Source organism: Myotis yumanensis, unplaced genomic scaffold, assembly GCF_028538775.1.
Source record: "Myotis yumanensis isolate MYYU_CA2020_CCGP unplaced genomic scaffold, mMyoYum1.0.hap1 SCAF_2, whole genome shotgun sequence".
Lineage (NCBI taxonomy): Eukaryota > Metazoa > Chordata > Mammalia > Chiroptera > Vespertilionidae > Myotis > Myotis yumanensis.
In genome coordinates this window covers 111,911,921-111,935,244 of record NW_027223753.1, presented here as the reverse complement: position 1 = coordinate 111,935,244, position 23,324 = coordinate 111,911,921, and the positions used below count along the sequence as shown (strand labels likewise).

Below are 23,324 nucleotides of genomic sequence, written 5' to 3'. Positions count from 1 at the left end.
AAACATATTAAGAACAGTATGCTATATACGCCAGGTCCATTGAAACATATGCTGTGCAGATGTGTCTTTCCTGCAGCGACTGTGTCAAGCAGCAAGGATGGACCAGCTTCCGGCAAATTCCCCCTGTTTTATTTTTTAAATGATAGCGCATGCAAATCAGCAGCCACCTCTCAGATTGGGCTGTTTAAGACTCGGAAGAAGACTGGCAAGCAATGACAACAAGCATAGCTATAAACATAGTGGATGAAGCGCACAAAGAGCCCCGTTCCTTAGAAGGTTGCCGGCCTCTTCAGTCAAGAGATTTCAGCTGTCCTCAGGTTGTTGGTTTGGTTGTCCTTCTTGATCTGGCTAGTGGGCGGTGTCATTGGCGACAGACTTCCCAAAGCGTCAGCGAGTTGAAGGGCTGCATCAAAGGGTCCATCAGGGCCCTGCTTGATGGTGGTGTCGGTGTCCAAGGAGGAGTAAGCTATGTCCTCTGGGTCAGCTGTTATAGAGGATGGAGGGTAGTAGAGAGGAATAGAAAAGAAAGCAGAACTACAAGGCATAGAAGTGTTTAGAAAAAAGAAGGAGAAGAAAGGGAAGAAGGCAGCATCCTGACACAGCCCTTTCCTTCAGCTGCCCCTTTCCCTGTGGTCCAAGGTAGAAATGGGAAACAAGTCCTGTTGCAGTGAGAGGGCAGCTGCTGTCAGCCAGTCTCTGTCTTTACCTGGGTCCTGATCTGAGCTGGGCCAAGTCTCTTTCTGTTATCTGGGTCCCAATCTGAGCTAGGCATGGGAAGTGGGAAGCAGCCATGGGGGCAGGAGACCTCCCTCAGAAGGGGCAAGTGTTCAAGCCCCTGCATAGTTGGGGGGGTGAGGATCTGTGCCCCACCTCTGTTGACCCCCAAGTTCTCTCCTGATGGCCCCTCTGCAACTGTGCCTGTCTTAGGTTGTTCCTCCCTGAGGAATCTTACCCGTCTTTGACTAACCAGCCATCCTCCGGGGCCAAGCAGGGTGATGTGAGGTTCAGTTCTCTCTCCTTGGTAGCCTATGCCCCCATGGCCTCCATGCCCAGCAACTGCCTTGGGATCCCCTCGCCTGCTGGCAGGGCCCCGGCATTGATCACATATCTTGGGGAACCCAGGTTTCTTCTCCAGGGAGGGCTCAGCTCACACCATTGGGTGAGAGACAGATCCATGGTACCAGCCACGATGAGGCTTCAACCTCAGCATGAACAGAGAGCTCAGGCAACAGCTATGGGCAATTGGATTGTAAGAAGAGGGTCCCCCTTGACACAAGGGTAAGAGGGGCCAATACAGGACAAAGGAGAGTCCCGGGACGGCTTTCTCAGCCCAGGATGTCAGGCTCTTGGCACAAGACAACTCTATGTATGGGACATATACCAGACACCCCCTAGTCATGGCAGAAAAGGGAGGTGCCCTTCCTGGAACAGTAGGGTAGGGAGATTCTAGAAAAGGCTGTGTTCAGGAGAGAAGGACAAAGGCCAAAGAACCAGCAAACAAGTAGTTAGATTTTAAAAAAAAGGAAAAAGGAAAGGAGATGTGGGGCAAAGCTGGGACATGTGGAAAGACAAAAAGGAGGCACATGTGATCCTCCCAATGACAGATTGTTCCAGCTCAGGGCTGCACATCTGCTGCAGATGGGCACTGGTCAGGTGTGCTAGGGTGAGGTGGAGACGGAGGGCGGTGAGACATAAGGTCGGAATAGACGGTCTGGAATCCACACAGGTGAGTCTGTGTCCTGTGGAAATATACAAGCATATCCTCTCCCCCAAGTTAAAAGTACATCAGGTCCCTTCCAGGCTCCTGTAAGCAAGTCTCTCCATTTGACGAGGACTTTAGGTTTAGTTAGATCAGGGTTCCAATGCCTGTACATCGGGGAATTTCCCTCAGAATCTACATTTAGTATATTAATTACAAATAAAGTATGTTGTAGAACATGATGAGGAGAGGAATATTTAAACTCATTTTCTTGTAATTTTTTAATTTGTGTTTTTAAAGTTTGGTGAGCCCTTTCTACTATTGCTTGGCCTTGAGGATTGTAGGGTATTCCTGTAGTTTGTGCGATGCCAAATGTAGAGCATAAGTTTTTAAAAGCTCTAGAGGTATAGGCAGGCCCATTGTCTGTTTTAAGTGCCCTTGGTATTCCTAGGTAGGAAAAACATTGGAATAAATGTTGACTTACATCTTTAAAGGCTTCTCCTGTACGTTCAGAAGCAAGGATAACATGAGAAAAGGTATCAATACAAACATGCACATAGCAAAGTTTGCCAAAAGATGGGACATGAGTAATATCCATCTGCCATAAGTCACAGGGTCTAAGTCCTCTTGGATTAACTCCAGTAGCAGGGCTAGGAAAATGAGTAGGACAATGGCCGCAGTCACGCACAATACTTCGAGCAGCTTCTCTAGATATACGATAATATAGATGGAGAGCAGAAGCATTTTGATGGTGGATGGCATGAGACCGCCGGGCTTCTTCTAGAGCTGTACAAACTACTGGGCGAGTTAGTAGATCCGTCTGATAATTTCCTTCACTTAAGGGTCCTGGTAGACAGGAATGAGCTCTAATATGTCCAATATAGAAAGCCTTTTCTCGTTTATGAATGTAAATTTGTAGCTGAGTTAACAAAGAGAAAATGGCTGTTCTTCCTTGTGGGAGAGAGGCGGTCTCAATATGAGGAAATAATTTAACTATATATTGAGAGTCAGTGTACAAGTTAAAGGGAACCTGTTGCAATTGTTCAAAGGCATAAATGACTGCCAAAAGCTCTGTTCTCTGGGCTGACGTCTCTAGGGTTTGTTGAACATGGGTTATTGAGTCAATGATTGTTACTGCCCTACCATTAGAGGAGCCATCTGTGAATACTAAGGAGGCAGGAGGTCACAATGGCTCTTTTGAACATTTAATAGGAAATATAAATGGATGTAGGGAGAGAAATTGCAATATAGGTGATCTTGGCAAATGATGTAAAATTTGTCCTGGGAAGTTACCTATAGCTATTTGCCACTCTTCTTCAAATTGTAATAGTGTGTCTAATTGTTCTCTTTTATAAGGTATTATTATCTCAGTAACTTCTCTTCCAAAGAGTTCGATACTGCATCGTCTACCTTTGATAATGAGAGTGGCCACTAGGGAAGGATAAGATGGTACAATCTTCCTAGGAGTGACAGGTAAATGTATCCATTCTAATGGTCCTTCCTGCCATAAACATCCTGTAGGAGTATATTTAGTGGCTAGAATAATTAAGGCCCAAGATTTGGAATAATCTAGATACTGTAGTTGCTGTTTATTGATGGCCTGTTCTATTTTTGCTATAGCCTTTTCTCCTTCTACAGTTAATTGTCGGGGAGACTTAGGGTTAGAATCTCCCTTTAAAATGTCAAATAGAGGTTTTAAGTCAAGAGTGGTTATTTTTAGATATGACCTGACCCAGTTGATATCACCTAATAGTTTCTGATAATCATTTAATGTGTTTAAATGATCTTTTCTTAATTGTAAAGGCTGATGGGTGATAGTAGAAGTATGTAATATTCTGCCTAAGTAGGAAAAAGAAGGTTCAGTCTGAATCTTTTCTGGGGCTATTTTTAGACCATGTTCTTCTAAAGCAAGGACGGTCTGAGTAAGAATTTCCTGTAAAGTAGCCCGATCTTTATGAGCTATTAAAATATCATCCATATAATGAATAAGATATAGATCTGAAAATTTCTTTCTAATAACTTGCAATGCCTGATCTACAAACTTTTGACATAATGTAGGACTATTTTTCATCCCTTGTGGGAGAACCTTCCATTGATATCTCTGATAAGGCTGTTTAAAGTTTTCTGATGGTATGCTGAATGCAAATCTTTGACAATCAGCCGGGTGAAGAGGTATAGTGAAAAAACAATCCTGTAAGTCAATAACAACAACACAATACTCCTGTGGAATTGCCACAGGGGAGGGCAATCCAGGTTGTAAGGAGCCCATATCTTCCATGGTGTCATTTATGGCCCTTAGATCTTGCAAAAGTCTCCACTTGCCTGATTTCTTTTTTATTACAAATATGGGTGTGTTCCAGGGACTATTTGATGGCTCTATATGTCCCTCTGCTAATTGCTGATCAACTAATTGTTGGGCTGCTGATATTTTCTCAGATGTTAAGGGCCATTGCTCGACCCATACTGATTGTGATGATTTCCAGACTATGGGATCAGCAGTCCTATAGGCAATGGCCCCAATTATAAATCCTGTCGAGGAGTGTGAGGTATTACTTTCTTTTCCTAATCCCTTTTCTGGATTAGATCCCGTGTCTAGCATCTGTGATGTTACTCTATCACTGGGGCTATATAATAGAACTCCCATTTGAGACAAGATATCTCTTCCCCATAATGTAAAGGGGATAGTCGTAATTACATAGGGACAGAATGTTCCTGAATGTTGATCTTCATCAGCCCAAGTTAAAATCTGAGAACTCTTTTTTACATTAGATGCCTTGCCTAGTCCTACCAGGGAAGTGGAGGTGGTGTGTGTGGGCCACGAAGAGGGCCAATACTTCCCTGCTATGCAGGAAACATCTGCTCCTGTATCCAATATACCTTCAATTGGTTTTCCCTGAATTAGTAAAATTTTTGTAGGTCTAGTAGCATGGATTTCTTGTATCCAAAATGCTGCATCACTAGATCCAAAGCCTCCGGCCCCTCTAGCTTCCTGGGTAACAGCTGTCCCTATTTTATGTATTGGTAACAGGAGTAATTGGGCAATTCTCTGGTTGGGCTGAATTTGTATAGTTGTGGTGGATGGGGAAAGTAAAATCTGTATTTCTCCTGTGTAGTCTGCATCAACAACTCCTGGGATGACTAAGATCCCCTGTAACGAGGTGGAGCTCCGCCCTAATATTAATCCTACAGTTCCCTCAGGCAGCGGCCCAGACACTCCTGTAGGAATGGCTGCTACTGGCAAGTCTGGGGTTAGTATTGCATGGGTGGTTGAATGGAGGTCCAATCCTGCACTGCCTGGGGTTGCTCTGAAGAGGTCACTGACTGATTGAAATTTGCAGCAGAGGGGTTGAGGGTCGATGCCCCTATTATTGCAGGGGCCTGGGGCCGGCCCCTTCTCAAGTTTCCCAATTGAGGTGATGGGATATAACCTCTTTGGGAGCGATTTGTAGAATTTAAAGGCCGACCATTTTTATGGTATTTCGATCTACATTCCTTTGCCCAATGGAATCCTTTCTGACATCGGGGACAAACGGTTTTTGGAGGATTAATATTATTCCCTGATGTATTTCCAGGCTTTCGAGGAGCTTGCCATCTGGCTTGAGTATTGTTATTTCTATTTGGGCATTCTCTGCTAAAGTGCCCAGATAAGCCACAAGAGTAGCAGTTCATATTTCTCTTATTACCTGTATTATTGCTGGCTTGTCTTATGCCCTGTACATATTGAGGATATGTCTCCCCTTTGAGAGCTGCAGCTATAGCTACACCCTGTATAAATGCTGGACTTACATCAGCACACTGTTTTATAAAATCATTTATAGTTCCCGTTCTGCGAATCGGCCTTAATAAAGCCTGACAGGTATTATTAGCATTTTCAAAAGCCAGTTGTTTGATTAGGATATCGGCAGCCTCTTCATTATTGATTACTCTCTTGACTGCCTGTATGAGGCGAGAAAGGAAATCCTGATATGGTTCCTTGACCTTCTATTTAACCTCTGTAAGGGAGGTTGTTTTTCCTGCGGTATAAGGTAGGGATTTCCAGGCATTTACTGCACAACTGGTTACTTTAATAAGTGCCTCTTTGGGCATATACATTTGCTCCTGAGCCGTGTTAAAATCACCTTCTCCTAATATCATGTCTAGGGTTATTCTTCCTCTGGAATTTTTGCTAGTGGCTACAGATTTCTTAGCAAGATCATCATATTCAGTTTTCCATAATAAGTAATTGCCTCCTGAGAGACAGGATTTACAAACCTGTGACCAATCATAAGGAGTCATCCATTTATTGGCTAGGGTTTCTACCAAGGTTAGTGTGTAAGGAGCTAAGGGTCCATATTCAGAGCACGCCAATTTTAATTCTTTAAGTATTTTGTAAGGTATAGCCTCCCAGGTGGGGTTTTCGTCCTCCTCAAACTCATTCTCATATGCAACTGGGAAGCAGAGTGAGAATTCAAGATCTCCATTAGCTTCAGCTTCTCTTATCGCCCTTTGAAATTTAGACATGGAGCTCCTAGGAGCCGCAGGACCTGGTTTAGGCTTCCTTTCTAATTTAGGGAGCCTGTTTTGAATGGGAGGGCCTCTCTCCTCTCTACTGACTGGAAAGGAACAATGATCATGTTTATGATATTTATTCTCCTTCCGATCAGTAGGCATAGCTAAATTGCTCTAAGATTGAGCTGGAGACAATAATGATGTGTCCTCTCTAGGTGGATCCGAGGGACTATTTAAAGTTTGAGAAAGTTCAATAGTTTCTGCCTCTGGTGCCAAGATGCCACGAATTGAATTCCAGAGGGAAAAGGTATTTTCCGGGACCTTCTGGTCCTGCAGATGGAAGGTGTGATAATACATAAATTGCTCTCCTATTTTAGACCAAGTTGTTAAATTAACAGTTCCATCCTCAGGAACCCATTGACATGCATAGTCTATAAAACTTTCTATCTGACTGGGAGTAACCTTAACTCCTCTGCTAGCAAGCGGATGCATTAAAAGATTAATACAGAGTCTTTTTTCTTTAGACTCAGTATGACCCATCTTGTCAATCTAAGTTTTGTACTAACTACCCGCTTACCCTACTTATCCTCTATAGGAGGGGTCTGCAGCACCCTACGGTGCAGTCCTATCCATCCCAAGTACGTCCCAAGTACGGGGGGACTTACCTAGATGTCCCTGTTTGGGCGCCAGTTGCTGGGGTCCAATCCCAGCGGGTCCAGGGGTCCCCAAAGGTGTGGATGGAGTCAGTGAAGAAGGAATGACACGAAGACAGCCTTCAGTTGATCAGCAGCCTAGTCAGGACCTCTAGCCAGAATCTCCAGCCAAAGTTCTGGTCGGAGTTCTGGTTAGGAACTAATGAGGATCTGATGAGGATCTGATGTTTATTGTCTTGTTACATCTGTATTTATACCAGCCGATCTTAATCCTGTCAATTTCTATTACAAAGGTTAGGGCGTTTCTTATCTCCATTCCAGGGAGTAAAGATTATGTAGCTTAACTACCCGCCTGGCACTTAATTAAGGGGTTGTATCCCCTCCCTAACTTCAGGGAAAAATCCCCACCTGGGGAAACAACCTTTCTCGGAGAGGTGACCTTGGTTAAAACACATGGCACTAAAGGGAGCAAACATATTAAGAACAGTATGCTATATACGCCAGGTCCATTGAAACATATGCTGTGCAGATGTGTCTTTCCTGCAGCGACTGTGTCAAGCAGCAAGGATGGACCGGCTTCCGGCATGAAAACATGCTCAAAGTCACTAATCATCTCAGAAATGCAAATCAAAACAACAATGAGGTACCGTCTCACACCTGTCAGAATGGCTATCATCAACAAATCAACAAATGACAAGTGCTGGAGAGGATGAGGAGAAAAAGGAACCCTCCTTCACTGCTGGTGGGAATGCAGACTGGTGCAGCCACTATGGAAGACATTATGGAGTTTCCTCAAAAAGTTAAAAATGAAACTCACATTTGACCCAGTGATCCCACTTCTAGGAATATATCCCAAGAAACCAGAAACACCAATCAGAAAGGATATATCCATCCCTATGTTCATAGCAGCACAATTTACCATAGCTAAGATCTGTAAACAGTCTAAGTGCCCATCAGCAGATGAATGGATTAGAAAACTGTGGTACATCTACACAATGGATTTTTATGCTGCTGTAAAAAAGAAGGAATTCTTACCATTTGCAACAGCATGGATGGAACTGGAGAGCATTATGCTAAGTGAAATATGCCAGTCAATGAAAGGAAAATACCTTATGATCTCACTCATTTATGGATTATTAAGACCATTGTGCACTGATGAACAAAAATAGATACAGAGGCAGAGCAACATCGAACAGACTGTCAAACTACAGCAGGAAGGCTGGAAAGGGTTGGGCCGGTGGGTAAGAGATCAACCGAAGGACTTGTATGCATGCATATAAGCATAACCAATGGACACAAGACACTGGGGGGTATGGGTGGCTAGGGGAAGGTCAAGGGGAGGAAAAAAAAAAGGAGACATATATAATACCCTTTGTAATACTTTAAGCAATAAAACAAAAAAAAAGCCATCAATTTTTGGGTGTTGATTTTGTATCCTGCTAAATTGCCAAATTCATTTATTAAATCTAGTATTTTTTGGTGGAGTGTTTAGTGTTTTCTACATACAATATCATGTTATCTCCAAATAATGAGAGTTTTACTTCCTCCTTTTCAATTTGGATGCCTTTTATTTCTTGTCTGACTGCAGTGCCTAGGACTTTCAGCACTGTGTTGAATAAGAGTGGTAAAAGCGGACATCCCTTTCTTGTTCCTATTCTTAGAGGAAATGGTTTTAGTTTTCACCCATTGAGTATGATTTTAGCTGTAGGTTTGTCACATATGGCCTTTATCATGTTGAGATATGCTTCCTCTATTCCCAGTTTGCTGAGAGTTTTTTATAAAAAAAAATTGGTGTTGGATTTTATTGAATGCTTTTCTGCGTCTATTAATAAGATTATGTTATTTTTGTCTTGCATTTATTGATTTGCAAATATTGTACCAGCCTTACATCACTGGAATAAATCCCACTTGGTCATGGTGTATGATCTTTTTAATATATTGCTGGATCAGATTTGTTAGTATTTTGTTGAGGATTTTAGCATCTATGTTCATCAGGGATATTGGCCTGTAATTCTCTTTCTTTCTAGTGTCTTTATCTGATTTTGGAATTAGGATAATGGTCCCCTCATAAAAAGAGCTTGGAAGTGTTCCTTCCTCTTGGATTTTTAAAAATATTTTGAGGAGCATAGGTGTTAGTTTGTCTTTGAATGTTTGGTAAAACTCCCCTGTGAAGCCCCCTGGGCCTGGGCATTTGCTTGCTGGGAGTTTCTTTTTTATTACTGCTTCTATTAACAGTTATTATTGGCCTATTCAGGTTTTCTGATTCCTCCTGATTCAGTTTTGGGAGATTGTATTTTTCTAGGAATTTGCCCATTTCCTCTACATTGTCCAGATTGTTGTCATAGAGTTGTTTATAGTATTTTCTTACATTCCTTTGTATTTCTGTGGTGTTGGTGGTTATTGTTTCTGATTTTACTTATTTGGGTCCTCTCTCTTTGTCTCTTGATGAGTCTTGCTAATAGTTCATTAATTTTGTTTATCCTTTCATAGAACTAACTCTTGATTTCATTGATTTTTTTGTATTGTTTAGTCTCTATGTTATTTACTTCTTTTTTTAGAGTGTCTTTTTTTAAAATTAAATCTTTATTGTTCAGACTATTACATTTGTTCCTCTTCCTCCCCCCCCCTATAACTCCCCTCCACCCAGTTTCCACCCCACCCTCTGCCCTTACTCCCCACCCACTGTCCTCATCCATAGGTGCATGATTTTTGTCCAGTCTCTTCCCGCATCCCCCAAACCCCTTTCCCCCCAAGAATAGTCAGTCCATTCCTTTTCTATGCCCCTGATTCTATTATAATCACCAGTTCATTCTGTTCATCAAATTATTCATTCACTTGATTTTTAGATTCACTAGTTGATAGATGTGTATTTGTTGTTCATAATTTGTATCTTTACCTTTTTCTTCTTCTTCCTTTTCTTAAAGGATACCTTTCAGCATTTCATATAATACTGGTTTGGTGGTGATGAACTCCTTTAGCTTTTTCTTATCTGTGAAGCTCTTTATCTGACCTTCAATTCTGAATGATAGCTTTGCTGGATAAAGTAATCTTGGTTGTAGGTTCTTGCTATTCATCACTTTGAATATTTCTTGCCACTCCCTTCTGGCCTGCATAGTGTCTGTTGAGAAATCAGCTGACAGTCGTATGGGTACTCCCTTGTAGGTAACTGACTGTTTTTCTCTTGCTGCTTTTAAGATTCCCTCTTTGTCTTTTGCTCTTGACATTTTAATTATGATGTGTCTTGGTGTGGTCCTCTTTGGATTCCTTTTGTTTGGGGTTCTCTGCGCTTCCTGGACTTGTAAGTCTATTTCTTTCACCAGGTAGGGGAAGTTTTCTGTCATTATTTCTTCAAATAGATTTTCAATATCTTGCTCTCTCTCTTCTTCTGGCACCCCTATAATTCGGATATTGGTACGCTTGAAGGTGTCCCAGAGGCTCCTTGCACTATCTTCATATTTTTGGATTCTTTTTTCATTTTGCTTTTCCGGTTGGGTGTTTTTTGCTTCTTCATATTTCAAATCGTTGACTTGATTTTTGTGATCCTCTAGTCTGCTGTTGGGAGTCTGTATAATATCCTTCATTTCAGTCAGTGTATGCTTAATTTCCAGTTGGTCCTTTATCATAACTTCGAGGGTCTGACTAGATTTCTTGAGGATCTCACTACATTTATCGGTTATCTTACCAGTCTTTTCGAGTGTCTTACTAAATTAATCAGTGGTTTCTAGAAAGTTCTTGAAAAACTTTAAATGTCTGGTTTTTACTCTATATCCAGTAGATTGCTTTCCTTCATTTCTGTCATTTGTGTCCTGTTTCTTTGTCTCCGTATTTTTTATGCTTCCCTGTGTTGATAAAGTGGTTTTCTGTGCTAAGTGTCCTCTAGGGCCCAGTGGTTCAGCCTCCCCAATTACCTGAGGAGGACACTCTTGGTGCACCCCCTTGTGGTCTTTGTGCACAGTCTTGTTGTAGTTAAGCCTTGATTGTTGTAGGTATCACTCAGAGGAATTGACCTCCAGGCCAATTGGCTGTGAGAATCAGCTGTGTCTGCAGTGGGAGAACTTCTGTGCTGGAGACACCCCTCCGGGGCAAGACTTGCTTCAATGGGGCTTTGGTGCTCACTGAGTCTGCCCCCTGAGTGTGTTCTTTATGGATCCGAGGAGCTGCAAACTGGATGGTCCCACTCTGACCACTGAGCCCAGTGGCTCCTGGATCTCTAGGGAGGTGCTAATCTAGCCTCTGCCTGAGGCTATCCAGCAAAAGCCTCCGTGCAGGGCTTGGGCAGGGCGGGTCCCACGGGATCAATAGGGCTGGGCTAGCAGTTATGGCTGCCCTCAGAGGCCCGCTTGTCAGTGTCCCGGCAATCGCTGCAAACACCTCCGAGAAAAAGCTTCCCTCGAGTTCCGACCGATGCCAGACAGTCCCACTTCTACCATATGTGTCTGGGTCCCCAGAGACTTGCCTGGAACTGGAGCTCAGAGCCTGAGACTCCCTCCCGATTGAATAAGATAACCGCGCCCTCAGCCACCAGCCCACTCTGCTGTGCGCCTCTGTACCTTAGTATTTTACTTCCGCACCGCACCTCCTCTGAGTCTCGGTATGCTTTTCTCTTTCCTTCTAGTTGTAAAATTTCCACTCAGCCAGCCTTCCTGTGGTTCTGGATGATGTCTGTTCCATCTTTTAGTTGTATTTTTGAAGTGGTTATGCGAGGCAGCAAACTCTGGTGTTCACCTATGCCGCCATCTTGGTTTCTCCTATGTTATTTACTTCTGCTCTAATCTTTATTATTTCCTTCCTTCTACTTACTCTGGACTTTTGTTGTTCTCTTTCTAGTTGTAGGGTTGAATACTTTATATTTCTTGTTTTTTTTTTGTGGTATGCCTGTAGTGCATTCAAGTTCTCTCTGAGGACGGCTTTTGCTTTGTGCCAGAGATTTTGGGTTGTTATGTGTTCATTTTCATTAATTTTCAGGAGGTTCTTTTTTTTTTTTTTTTTTTTAAATATATTTTATTGATTTTTTTTACAGAGAGGAAGGGAGAGAGATAGAGAGTTAGAAACATCGATGAGAGAGAAACATCGATCAGCTGCCTCCTGCACATCTCCTACTGAGGATGTGCCCGAAACCCAGGTACATGCCCTTGACCGGAATCGAACCTGGGACTTTTCAGTCCGCAGGCCGACGCTCTATCCACTGAGCCAAACCGGTTTCAGCTTTCAGGAGGTTCTTAATTTCTTTCTTGATCTCATTGGCAACCCATTCATTGTTTAATTATATACTATTTAGCGTCCATGTGTTTGAATGAATGCTTTGGGGTTTTTTAACTGTAGTTCATTTTTGATTTCATTCCACTGTGATCTGAGAAGATGCTTGATATGATTTCATTCTTCTTGAACTTGTAGAGACTTGTTTTGTGTCCTAACATGAGATCTATTTTGTGAATGATCCATGTGCACTTGAAAAGACTGTATATTCTGCTACTTTGGGGTGAAATGTTCTACAAATGTCAATTGACTCCATCTGATTCAGTGTGTCCTTTAGAGTCTCTGTTTCCTTGTTAAATTGTCTGGAAGATCTATCTAGTGAAATCAGCAGGGTGTTAAAGTCCCCAAGTATGACTGTATTGTTGTCAATCTATCCATTAGAGTCCTGTATAAGTTTTTTTAAATATATATATGTGTATGTGTATATATATATATATACACTCCTATATTGGGTGCAAGCATGTTTATCAGTGTTATATCCTCTTTTTTTTTTTATCGATTTCTTTAGTATTATGCAGTGACCATTGTTGTGTCTTGTGATGGTCTTCATTTTGAAGTCCATTTTGTTTGATATGAGTATTGCTACTCCAGCTTTTTTTTTTTTTCATTTCCATTTGCTAGGAAAATTGTTTTCCATCTCTTCACTCTCATCCTGTGTGAATCTTTTGTTCTGAGCTGGGTCTTTTGTAGGCAGCAAATAGTTGGGTCACATATTTGTATCCGTTTAGCTACCCTATGCCTTTTGATTAGAGCATTTAATTCATTTACATTTAGGGTTATTGTTGATAGATACTTATTTATTGCCATTTTAATTCTGTACGGCTAGGTTTCTCTCTCTGTTTCTTCTATTGCATCAGTCCCTTTAGCATGTCTTGCAGTGCTGGCTTGGTGGTCATGTACTCCTTTACCTTTTTTTTTTGTCCGGGAAGCTTTTAATTTGACCACCTACTGTGAATGAAAGCCTTGCTGGATATAGTAATCTTGGTTTCAGATCCTTGTTTTCAATTACCTTGAGTACTTCATGCCATTCCATTCTGGCCTGTGGAGTTTCTGATGAGAAATCAGGTGTCAGCCTTATGGGAGCTCCTTTGTAGCTAACCGTTTTTTTTCTCTTGCTGCCTTTAAGATTTTCTTTGTCTTTAATTTTTGGCATTTTAATTATGATGTATCTTTTTTTTAAAATACATTTTATTGATTTTTTACAGAGAGGAAGGGAGAGGGATAGAGAGTTAGAAACATCGATGAGAGAGAAACATCGATCAGCTGCCTCCTGCACACCCCCTACTGGGGATGTGTCCCAACCAAGGTATATGCCCTTGACTGGAGTCAAACCTGGGACCCTTGAGTCCGCAAGCTGATGCTCTATCCACTGAGCCAAACCAGTTAGGGCAATTATGATGTATCTTGTCGTTGCCCTGTTTGAGTTCTTGCTTGGGGTTCTCTGTGACTCCTGAATTTGTGTGAGTTTTTTCTTTACCAGGTTAGGGAAGTTTTCTGCCATTATTTCTTCAAACATATTCTCTATTCCTTTCTGCCTCTTCTGGCACACCTACTATTCTAATATTGTTAGGTTTCATGTTGTGCCACAGCTCCCTTAAGCTGTCCACCTTTTTTTTTTTTTTTAATTGTTTTTTTCTTTTTTGTTCTCCTATTGAGTGGTTTTTTCAACCCTGTCTTCTAATTCACTGATTTGATCCTCAGCTTCCATTAATCTGGTATGTATTCCTTCCAGTGTGTTCTTTGTGCTATGTCATTCTTTATTTCTGTTTTCATAGTTAACTATATCTTTTCTCATGGTATTGAGCATCTTTACCATCATTACTCTGAACTCTGTTTCAGATAAATTTTTTCCTAATATATTTTTATTGATTTCAGAGAGGAAGGGTAAGGGAGAGTTAATAACATTAATGATGAGAGAGAATTATTGATTGGCTGCCTCCTGCACACCCCCTATTGGGGATCAAGCCTGCAACCCGGGCATGTGTCCTTGACTGAAATTGAACTTGGGACTCTTCAGTCCGGAGGCCGACACTCTATCCACTCAGCCAAACTAGCAAGGGTTCAGATAATTTTTTTTTTTTAAATCTCTGCTTCATTTATCTCTTCTCTTGGGGAATTCTCTTGTTCTTTCATTTGGGGGTGGTCTTTGTCTCCTCATTTTGGATTTGTGACTCTGTATTTGATTGATCCTCTAGGCCTCTCAATCTCTAGTGCAGGACACTGTCAAACACTGTTTCTGACTAATTAGATAAGGCTAAGACTCAAAGCCTCCAGAGACCACCTCTGCCTACAGACTAATAGGATTCCGACTTTGATTGCCTTCAGGTAATCATCCTCAGGTGTGGCCAGAGTTTTTTTTTAACAGGGTGTGGCAGTTGCTTTTACCTGGAGGCTAATTTTTATTTTTAGTATCTCAAGTGGCCTCAGGGTAAAGTGTTTTCCAGTAGGGTGAGTCAACTGTCCCCCGTCCCCCTCTCCTCCCAAGGCTAGGCAAATGTCTGTGTGGGATATATGTCTTCTGCTGTGTGAGGGAATGACTCGCCACAGGAAACTGTGGGAGTCTGTCTTCTGAGCTCTATCCCTTGAATCCCCAATCCTGGTTTCTGGTCACACATCTCCAGTCCACCCTGACCTCTCTCTGCCAGAGCACAAGGTGGGTATCTCCCCAGGGAATTTTGTGCATTGGCCCTTCAAGAGGGAGCCTGAATTTCTAGCTGTCACTCTCTGGCAGGCAGCAATTTGCTGCTTTTCACAGTCAGATGTTATGTGGGTACCCTTATCACTTCTGGTGCTCTCTGCTGGGGGGCCCAGTTTGGGGATTAGATCCCATAAATCTCAGTGGCTGAGTTATCTCTCAGGAACTTTAGTTCCTGTGTTGGGCGCAGGCCAGCCCTTTCACCCTTCCGTCCCTCCTAACAGTCTCTATGCGGTCTCTACTTTTGGTCCTCGAGTATCAGGGTTCTCTCCAGTGAATCTTCCGTTGATTATTCAGGAAGTTTTTCTGTATTTTAGTTGTAATTTCAGTTTGTTAAATGAATGTCCATGCAGCATCCACTTACTCTGCCACCATTTTTAATCTCCTCCCAATCTACTTTTAATACCTTGCAGTGTGTTCTTGATGTCAGATATATCATTCTTCATTTCTGTCTGGCTCTTGTTCATGGCCTTTATTTTCCTTTTCATGCTGTTGCAATTTGTACTAAGTTCCTTAGTTATGTTTATAACCATTGCTTTGAACTGTGTGTCTGAGAGGTTGCTTTTCTCCATTTCACTTAATTCTTTTTCTGGAGATTCTGTCTTTTCTCTAATTTGGGGGTTCTTTTTTTGTCTCCCCGTTTTAGCTGTCTCTTTTTATTTGCTTTTGTGTATTATTTGTTTTTATGAACTGCTGTGCATCCCAGTTTTTATAGGCTGGCCTAATGTAAATAGTGTTTTGACACAATCTCTTTGTTTACCTGTGCCAGATGCTCTAGAAATGCTCCTTATGTGCATTATTTGGGCTCTCCTGTCTTGTTCGTGGAAAGGATCTCCCTTCTGACTTGCTGCCAGTGAGGATCAACCACTACATTGTTTTGCCAGCTCTTAATACAGGTGCTGACAGAAGGGAATAAGGCAAAACAGGGTGAAACCAAAAACAGCATGAAAATCAAGCTACTCAATGCAGTAACAATAGGAAAGACTAAGAAGGAAAAACAAAACAACTCAAAGAAAAAATATACTAAAAGATGTGCGACCAAAGATTTAGAGGGGATATAAAGAAAAAGGGAGAATGAAGAAGACAAAAAGATGGCTATATGGAAGCAAAGAGGAAGCTAAAAGAACTAGTATAGGAGGAAAAAGAGGAAACAGGAAATAGATGAAATAATTATTATTAAATTAAAATATAGTAATAATGGGTGTATTAAGATATAGATAGGAAAAGCAAAATGGCAAAGAAATGATTAAACAGAAAAACAAAGCAAAATAAGAAAATTTAATAATAAGAAGAATAGGCTGAAGTAGAATAGAATCAAAGGAAAGAGATACATTAGAGATATGCAAAAAAAAGAAGAAAGAAAAAGCAAAAAAAAAAACTAACAATAAAAAATAAAACCTGCGTGCGCATGCACACACACTCACACACGTGCACACACTCACAGCAAAAAACCAAAACCACACACATTCACACACTGAAAGTCCTTTGGGTCCTCTATTCGTGGGCCTCACAGGATTTTGCACTGTGTTATTGAATTCTGGGCTTCCTAGGAGCTGCTCTAGTGCAGGTGAATGTGAGTTACTGTCCCTTTCTGGCTCTGGCCAACCTGATTGAGGTCTGAGAGGTTGAAGCCACTAGTAGTCCAGTGGTTGAGGACTCCTTAGTTCAAAGGCTGGGTCATCATTGAGTCTCACGCCTTGATTGTCTCTGTTCTGAGCTGTATTCCCTTCCCACTCTGAGCTGGTCTCACAGGTGTTAGTTGCAAGCGCTTGGGGCAGAAGGGGACATATACACAGTCCTGCTGGTGTTCAATTGCTGGGAGTCTGGTGCCTGAGTTTGGGGTGCGCAAGATGCTGCTGGCTTTCCATTCACTTGCAATCCTTGCTGGTGCCTGTGGCAGGTGCATGCACACCCTCCTGCTGGTGTTCCACTCGCTGTTGGACCGGGAGGGTACCTGCAGGGTGGGTCTCCTGGGAGGTCCCGCTTGTGTTCCACTCATTGTGTTGTCCAGGGCGGTGTCCAAGGCTGGTCTGGGGGTGGCGAGGCTGTGCTCCTACTCATGCTTTCCTTTAGTTCTTATGCTTTAGTCTCTGAAGATATTTAAAATTAAAATTAAAAAATTTTTTCAATAGGTCACATATCTGATTTTCCTTAGGAGTAATTGATATTTTTTCCTTAGGAACAGATTTGTTTTCCTATGAGTGAACCATACTTTCTCATTTCTTTGTGTGTCTCGTTTCTTTTTGTTGTTGTTGAGAAGTGGCCATCTATACTAATAAAAGGGTAATATGCTAATTAGACCGGATATCTGCTGGATGTCTTCCAGACGTCCTGCCGGACAAAGCTGCAGTGGCTGTGAGGGCCGAGATCAGGCGGCAGGTGTAGCGGCTTTGAGGGCCGAGGGCAGGTGGCAGCCGTGGTGGCTGCGAGGGCAAGGGCAGGCGGCTGCAGCGGCCGGCAGTGGCAGCCACAGCAGGGTGATGGGGGCGGCTTTCCCCAGATTGGCCCAGTTGCCTCTTGCAGAGGGAAGCCAGAGGGAGCAACAGCGGTGGGGTGATGGGGGCGGTGCCTTCTCTTGATTGGGCCGGTCGCCTCCCGCAGAGGGAAGCCAAGCCGCAGTAGGACATCCCTGCTGGGATTCTTGGTGCAGCCTAACAATAACCAGAATGCACAATGGAGCCCCCTGAGGGCTCCTAGATTGTGAGAGGGGACAGGCCAGGCTGAGGGACCCCCTTCCAGTGCACAAATTTTTGTGCACCGGGCCTCTAGTCTACACTAATAAAAGAGAAACATGGTAATTAGCATACGACCGCTACCCTTCCCATTGGCTAATCAGCATATCCTTTTGCAAATTAACTGTCAGCCAAGATCGTGGCCAGCAGCCATGCACTGAAGCAAACAGGGAGGCTTGCTTGCTCCAGTGATAGCAGACTCCAACGTTCCACGCCTGACTTGCCAGCCTCTCAGCTGCAACTCTAAGCAACTATGTTGCAAATATAGAAGCTAAACAAAACCCTAGAAACTGGCTTTCAGTCAGCCGGGCTTCAGCCAGCCGGACCGCAACATTGTATCAAATACAGAAAGTAAAGGCCAGAAACCTGCTTTCAGCAGCGAGGCCTCAGAGCTAAAGCTGGCCCAGAATAGAAAAAAAAAAAAAAAGGAAAAAAGGAGCGGTTGGGAGCTTCAGTCACCAGCTAGCCTGAAAACGACCCTCAGCCCCTCAGCCAGACTGGCCAGGCACCCCGTGGGGACCCCCACCCTGATCCAGGACACCCTTCAGGGCAAACCAGCCAGCCCCCACCCGTGCACCAGGCCTTTATTCTATATAGTAAAAGGGTAATATGCCTCCCGGCACCGGGATCAGTGTGACAAGGGGCAGCGCCCAAACCCCCTATCTCCCTGCGGCTCTATGTGTGACAGGAGGCGGGGCCACAACCTCCCTATCTGCCCTGCTCTGTTCGTGACAGGGGAAGGCGCCCCAACTCCCTGATCAGCCCTGCTCTGTGCCTGATTGGGGGGAGCTCCCCAATCCCCTGATCGCCCTGCGGCTCTGTGTGTGACAGGGTACAGCGCCCTAACCCCCTGATCGGCCCTGCTCTGTGTGTGACAGGGTAGAGCCATAACCTCTCCATCAGCCCTGCCCTGAGTGTGACAGTGGCGGCGCCCCAACCCCCTGATCGGCCCTGCTCTGTGGGTGATAGAGGGTGGCGCCCCACCCCCCCTCCATGGGCCTTGCTCTGTGTGTGACAGGGTAGAGCCATAAACTCCCCATTGGCCCTGCCCTGAGTGTGACAGGGTGCAGCGCCCCAAACCCCTGATCCGCCCTGCTCTGTGGGTGATAGAGGGTGGCGCCCCAACCCCCCTCCATGGGCCTTGCTCTGTGTGTGACAGGGTAGAGCCATAAACTCCCCATTGGCCCTGCCCTGAGTGTGACAGGGTGCAGCGCCCCAAACCCCTGATCCGCCCTGCTCTGTGGGTGATAGAGGGTGGCGCCCCAACCCCCCTCCATGGGCCTTGCTCTGTGTGTGACAGGGTAGAGCCATAAACTCCCCATTGGCCCTGCCCTGAGTGTGACAGGGTGCAGCGCCCCAAACCCCTGATCCGCCCTGCTCTGTGTGTGACAGGGGGCGGTGCCCCAACTCCCCTGTCAGCCCTTCTCTGTGCGTGACAGGGGGGAGCTCCCCAACCCCCTGATCGGCCCTGCTCTGTGTGTGACGGGGTAGAGCCGCAACCTCCCCATTGGCCCTGCCCTGAGTGTGACAGTGGGGCGCCCCAACCCCCTGATCGGCCCTGCTCTGTGGGTGATAGAGGGTGGCGCCCCAACCCCCCTCCACGGGCCTTGCTCTGTGTGTGACAGGGTAGAGCCATAACCTCCCCATTGGCCCTGCCCTGAGTGTGACAGGGTGCAGCGCCCCAACCCCCTGATCCGCCCTGCTCTGTGTGTGACAGGGGGCGGTGCCCCAACTCCCCTATCGGCCCTACTCTGTGAGTGACAGGGGGGAGCTCCTCAACCCCCTGATCGGCCCTGCTCTGTGCATGACAGGGGGGAGCTCCTCAACCCCCTGATGGGCCCTGCTCTGTGCATGACAGGGGGGAGCTCCCCAACCCCCTGATCGACCCTGCTCTGTGTGACAGGGTATGGAGCCCCAACCCCCCTGATGGGCCCTGCTCTGTGAGTGACAGGGGGCAGCGCCCCAACCCCCTGATTGGCCCTGCTCTGTGAGTGACGGGGTGGCGCCGCAACCTCCCTAGCGATCCTGCCTTGAGTGTGACAGGGGGTGGTGCCCCAACCCCCCAATCGGCCCTACCCTGAGCGTGACTGAGGGTGGCATCGCAACCTCCCAATCCGCCCTGCTCTGTGCATGACAAGGGGTGGCGCCCCAACTCCCCAATCGGCCCTGCTCTAAGCCTGACCAGGGGCTGCACCTAGGGATTGGGCGTGCCCTCTGCCACCCGGGAGCAGGCCTAAGCCAGCAGGTCGTTATCTCCTGAGGGGTCCTAGACTGCGAGAGGGCACCGGCAGGACTGGGGGACCCCACCTTCCCCCCCCCCCCCCAGTGCACAAATTTTTGTGCACCGGGCCTCTAGTTTTAAATAATGTGGTAACTCTAGAAATCAGATTTCTCCCCTCTCCATAATTATTTGTTGCTGATTTGGTAATTGTTGTTTTTGTTTAATGACTTCTGAATTAATCCTGTAAAATCTATTATTTGTTGTGTGTGGCCACTGATGTCTGTACTTGGTTAGTTCGGTGGCAGCTAATGATTGTATTGCAAATAGTAAATCTCCCAGTCTTTACTGAGAGGATCTGTGTGCATTTGGGGCGCTCCTTCAACACACAGCCAAGCAATGAACAACTCTGCCTTAGCCTTTACTTCCTGCTTGTTCAAACCTTCAAGTTTAGCCAGAAGTGAGAGCTTAGGACCTTCTCAGGTCTTTCCTGAACACATGCACAGTCTTGAGCATCCATACTTCGTAGGTGTGCATATGGCCTTCTAAATTCCCAGAAATATGTTGGAGCTTTTCAAAGCCCCTTTGGACATCTTTTCATTCCCCAGCTTTTTCTCTGTCCCAACTGTCTGTATAATTGTTTTTGGACAAACACCCACCCAAGGGAGAAGGGTTTTATACTGTGTTAGCTCAGAGGTCAATTAAAAAAAAAATCTCTGCAAGTGGGGGTCTTCTAGAGAACCATAATACAGTTCAAATAATGACAGTTCTTTGGGAATAAATCTTGAGAGATTCTGCTCCATTGTGCATTCTGGTTATTGTTAGGCTGCACCAAGAATCCCAGCAGGTTGTTATTTTTGAAGGTTATCATGTAGCTGAGAGCTGGAGATGGGACCAGAACACATATATTCAACTGTTTTTCTTTTTTTCCCAATATCCAAGACTTTTTTAAAAAAATGTTTTTTATTGATTTCAGAGAGGAAAAGAGAGGAAGAAAGAAATAGAAACATTGATGATCAAAGAGAACCATTGATTGGTTGCCTCCTGCACCCCATCACCTACTGGGGATCAAGCCCACAACCTGGGCATGTGCCCTGACCAGGAATTGAACCGGGACCTCCTGGTTTATGGGTTGATGCTCAACCACAGCCACACATGCCGGGCTCACCTGTTTTTCTTGAATTAACACTCCTTGTTTTTGTAATCCTTTCATTGTAGTTTTCAGAGTTCTGAAAAAAATTGGTGCTGACAATTTTTGCCAGTCTTTATTTTTCTTCCTTCCTTCCTCTCTCCCTCCCTTCCTTCCTTCCTTCCTTCCTTCCTTTCTTTCTTTCTTTCTTTCTTTCTTTCTTTCTTTCTTTCTTTCTTTCTTTCTTTCTTTCTTTCTTTCTTTCTTTCTTTCTTTCTTTTCCTTTCTTTTAATGGAGGAGAGAATTTTCTGAAGTCCTTAGTCTGCCATTTTCAGTGTCAACCTTAGGTAATTTTTAATCAAATGGAACCAGAATGGCATGAGTTGAAGTCTGTATATATTTTCTTATTCCAGTTCCATTCTCACTTATGATTAATGCCTCTTTCCCCTTTTAGAGTCTGAAGAATTCAGACTTAGGAACCAGCCTGCCTAGATTCAAATCCTAGCATTGCTACTTATTAGTTTTACTAGAGGCCCAGTGCATAAAAATTTGTGCACTCGGAGGGGGGTCCCTCAGTCTGGCTTATGCCCTCTCACAGTCTAGGACCCCTTGGGGGATGTCCACCTGCTGGCTTAGGCCCTCTCCCTGGGGGATTCGGCCTAAGCTGGCAGTCAGACATACCTCTGGTAGCCTGGGAGCCCTCGGGGGATTTCCACTTGCCACCGGGGAGCAAGCCTAAGCTGCAGTTGGACATCCTTAGCGCTGCTTAGGAGGGGGGAGAGGCTCCCACCACCACCGCTGTACTGGCAGCCGTCAGCCTGGCTTGTGGCTGAGCAGAGCTCCCCCTGTGGGAGCACACTGACCACCACAGGGCAGCTCCTGCATCGAGCATCTGTGCCCTGGTGGTCAGTGTGTGTCATAGTGACCAGTCATTCCCAGTCGTTCTGTTGTTAGGGTCAATTTGCATATTACCCTTTTATTATATAGGATAAAGGCCTGGTGCATGGGTGGGGGCCGGCTGGTTTGCCCTGAAAGGTGTCCCGGATCAGGGTTGGGGTCCCACTGGGGTGCCTGGCCAGCCTGGGTGATGGGCTGAGAGCTGTTTTCCAACTGGCCACACCCCCTTCAGGGTGGGGGTCCCCGCTAAGGTGCATGGCCAGCCTGGGTGAGGGCCTGATGGCTGTTTGCAGGCTAGCCACAGCCCCTTCAGGGTGGGGTTCCCCACTGGGGTGCTTGGCCAGCCTGGGTGAGGGGCTGATGGCTGCTTGCAGGCTGGCCACAGCCCCTACAGGGTGGGGGTCCCCCCTGGGGTGCCTGGCCAGCCTGGGTGAGGGGCTGATAGCTGTTTGCAGGATGGCCACAGCCCCCAGCCACCGAAGCTCCCAGTGTAGACTGGCTGGAAGCAGGTATCTGGGATTTATTTGTCTTCTATAATTGAAACTTTATTGCCTTGAGCAGAGGCCACAGCCAGCCAGGGCAGGTGGGAAGCTTAGCTTCCTCCATCGCCGGGGCAACCAAGCCTCCTGCTTTCTCCAGCTCCATGGCTGCCAGCCGCCATCTTGGCTGGCTTAATTTGCATATAGTCACTCTGATTGGCTGGTGGGTGTGGCTTGGGCGTAGCAGGGGTGCGGTTAACTTGCATGTTTCTCTTTTATTAGATTAGATGATCTTAGGCAAGTTACTTAACTTTTCTGTGCTTTATTGTCTTCATCTGTAAAATGGGGATAATACATAGTACCTACCAAGTCAATCTATGTAATGTACTTATCACAATATTTGGCAGTACTCAATAATGATTACTTGTTTTCAGAAGTTATGATGCTGAAAATTTTAGGTAGTGTGATTCTGTTGTTTAATTTGTTTGTGTCTCTTACATATCAAGGATTTGTTAACTTAATGAATGCACATTAGAAAAATATTTTAAAAGAATCATTAAAATACTTTCTTTAATATTTCTATAGAAATATGAGTCCAACAAAATACACATTTCTTATGCAATGTTACTCAGTAAGCATTAAAAAATTAATGGAAATCCCAGATAAAATATGATGAAGAAAGCTATTATTGTATGTTTATTATTTATAATGTTATCTGTTCATTATTTTTGTTAGGTCAATAATAATGAAATGGTTGCATTACAACGAGACCCCAATAACCCCTATGATAAGAATGCAATTAAAGTAAACAATGTGAATGGAAATCAAGTTGGCCATTTAAAGAAAGAGCTTGCAGCGGCTTTGGCCTATATTATGGACAAAAAATTGGCACAAGTTGAAGGGTAATGTATTTCAGAGTTTAGTTTTAATAATTTTGAGTTGTATTGAGCTTTGAATTTGTTATGTCTGTATAGTTATCACGACACCTTTAGCATGTGTTTAATAAATGTTTTAATTCTCCTGTCATTTACCTCTACTACCTAGCTATTCCCTCACTTTTCTTTTGAATTATTGCCT

General features: G+C 44.5%; 1 protein-coding gene across 5 annotated transcripts in view; it reads left to right on the top strand.

The window, feature by feature from the left end:
• The window catches only part of HLTF (helicase like transcription factor), a 179,543-nt gene that overhangs the window by 49,942 nt on the left and 106,277 nt on the right, over positions 1–23,324 (top strand). For all 5 annotated transcript variants that reach the window (XM_070405941.1, XM_070405940.1, XM_070405938.1 and 2 more), the window contains exon 3: positions 22,983–23,149. In XM_070405941.1, the coding sequence (XP_070262042.1) occupies positions 22,983–23,149 (167 nt within the window). The remainder of the gene's footprint in view (positions 1–22,982; positions 23,150–23,324) is intronic.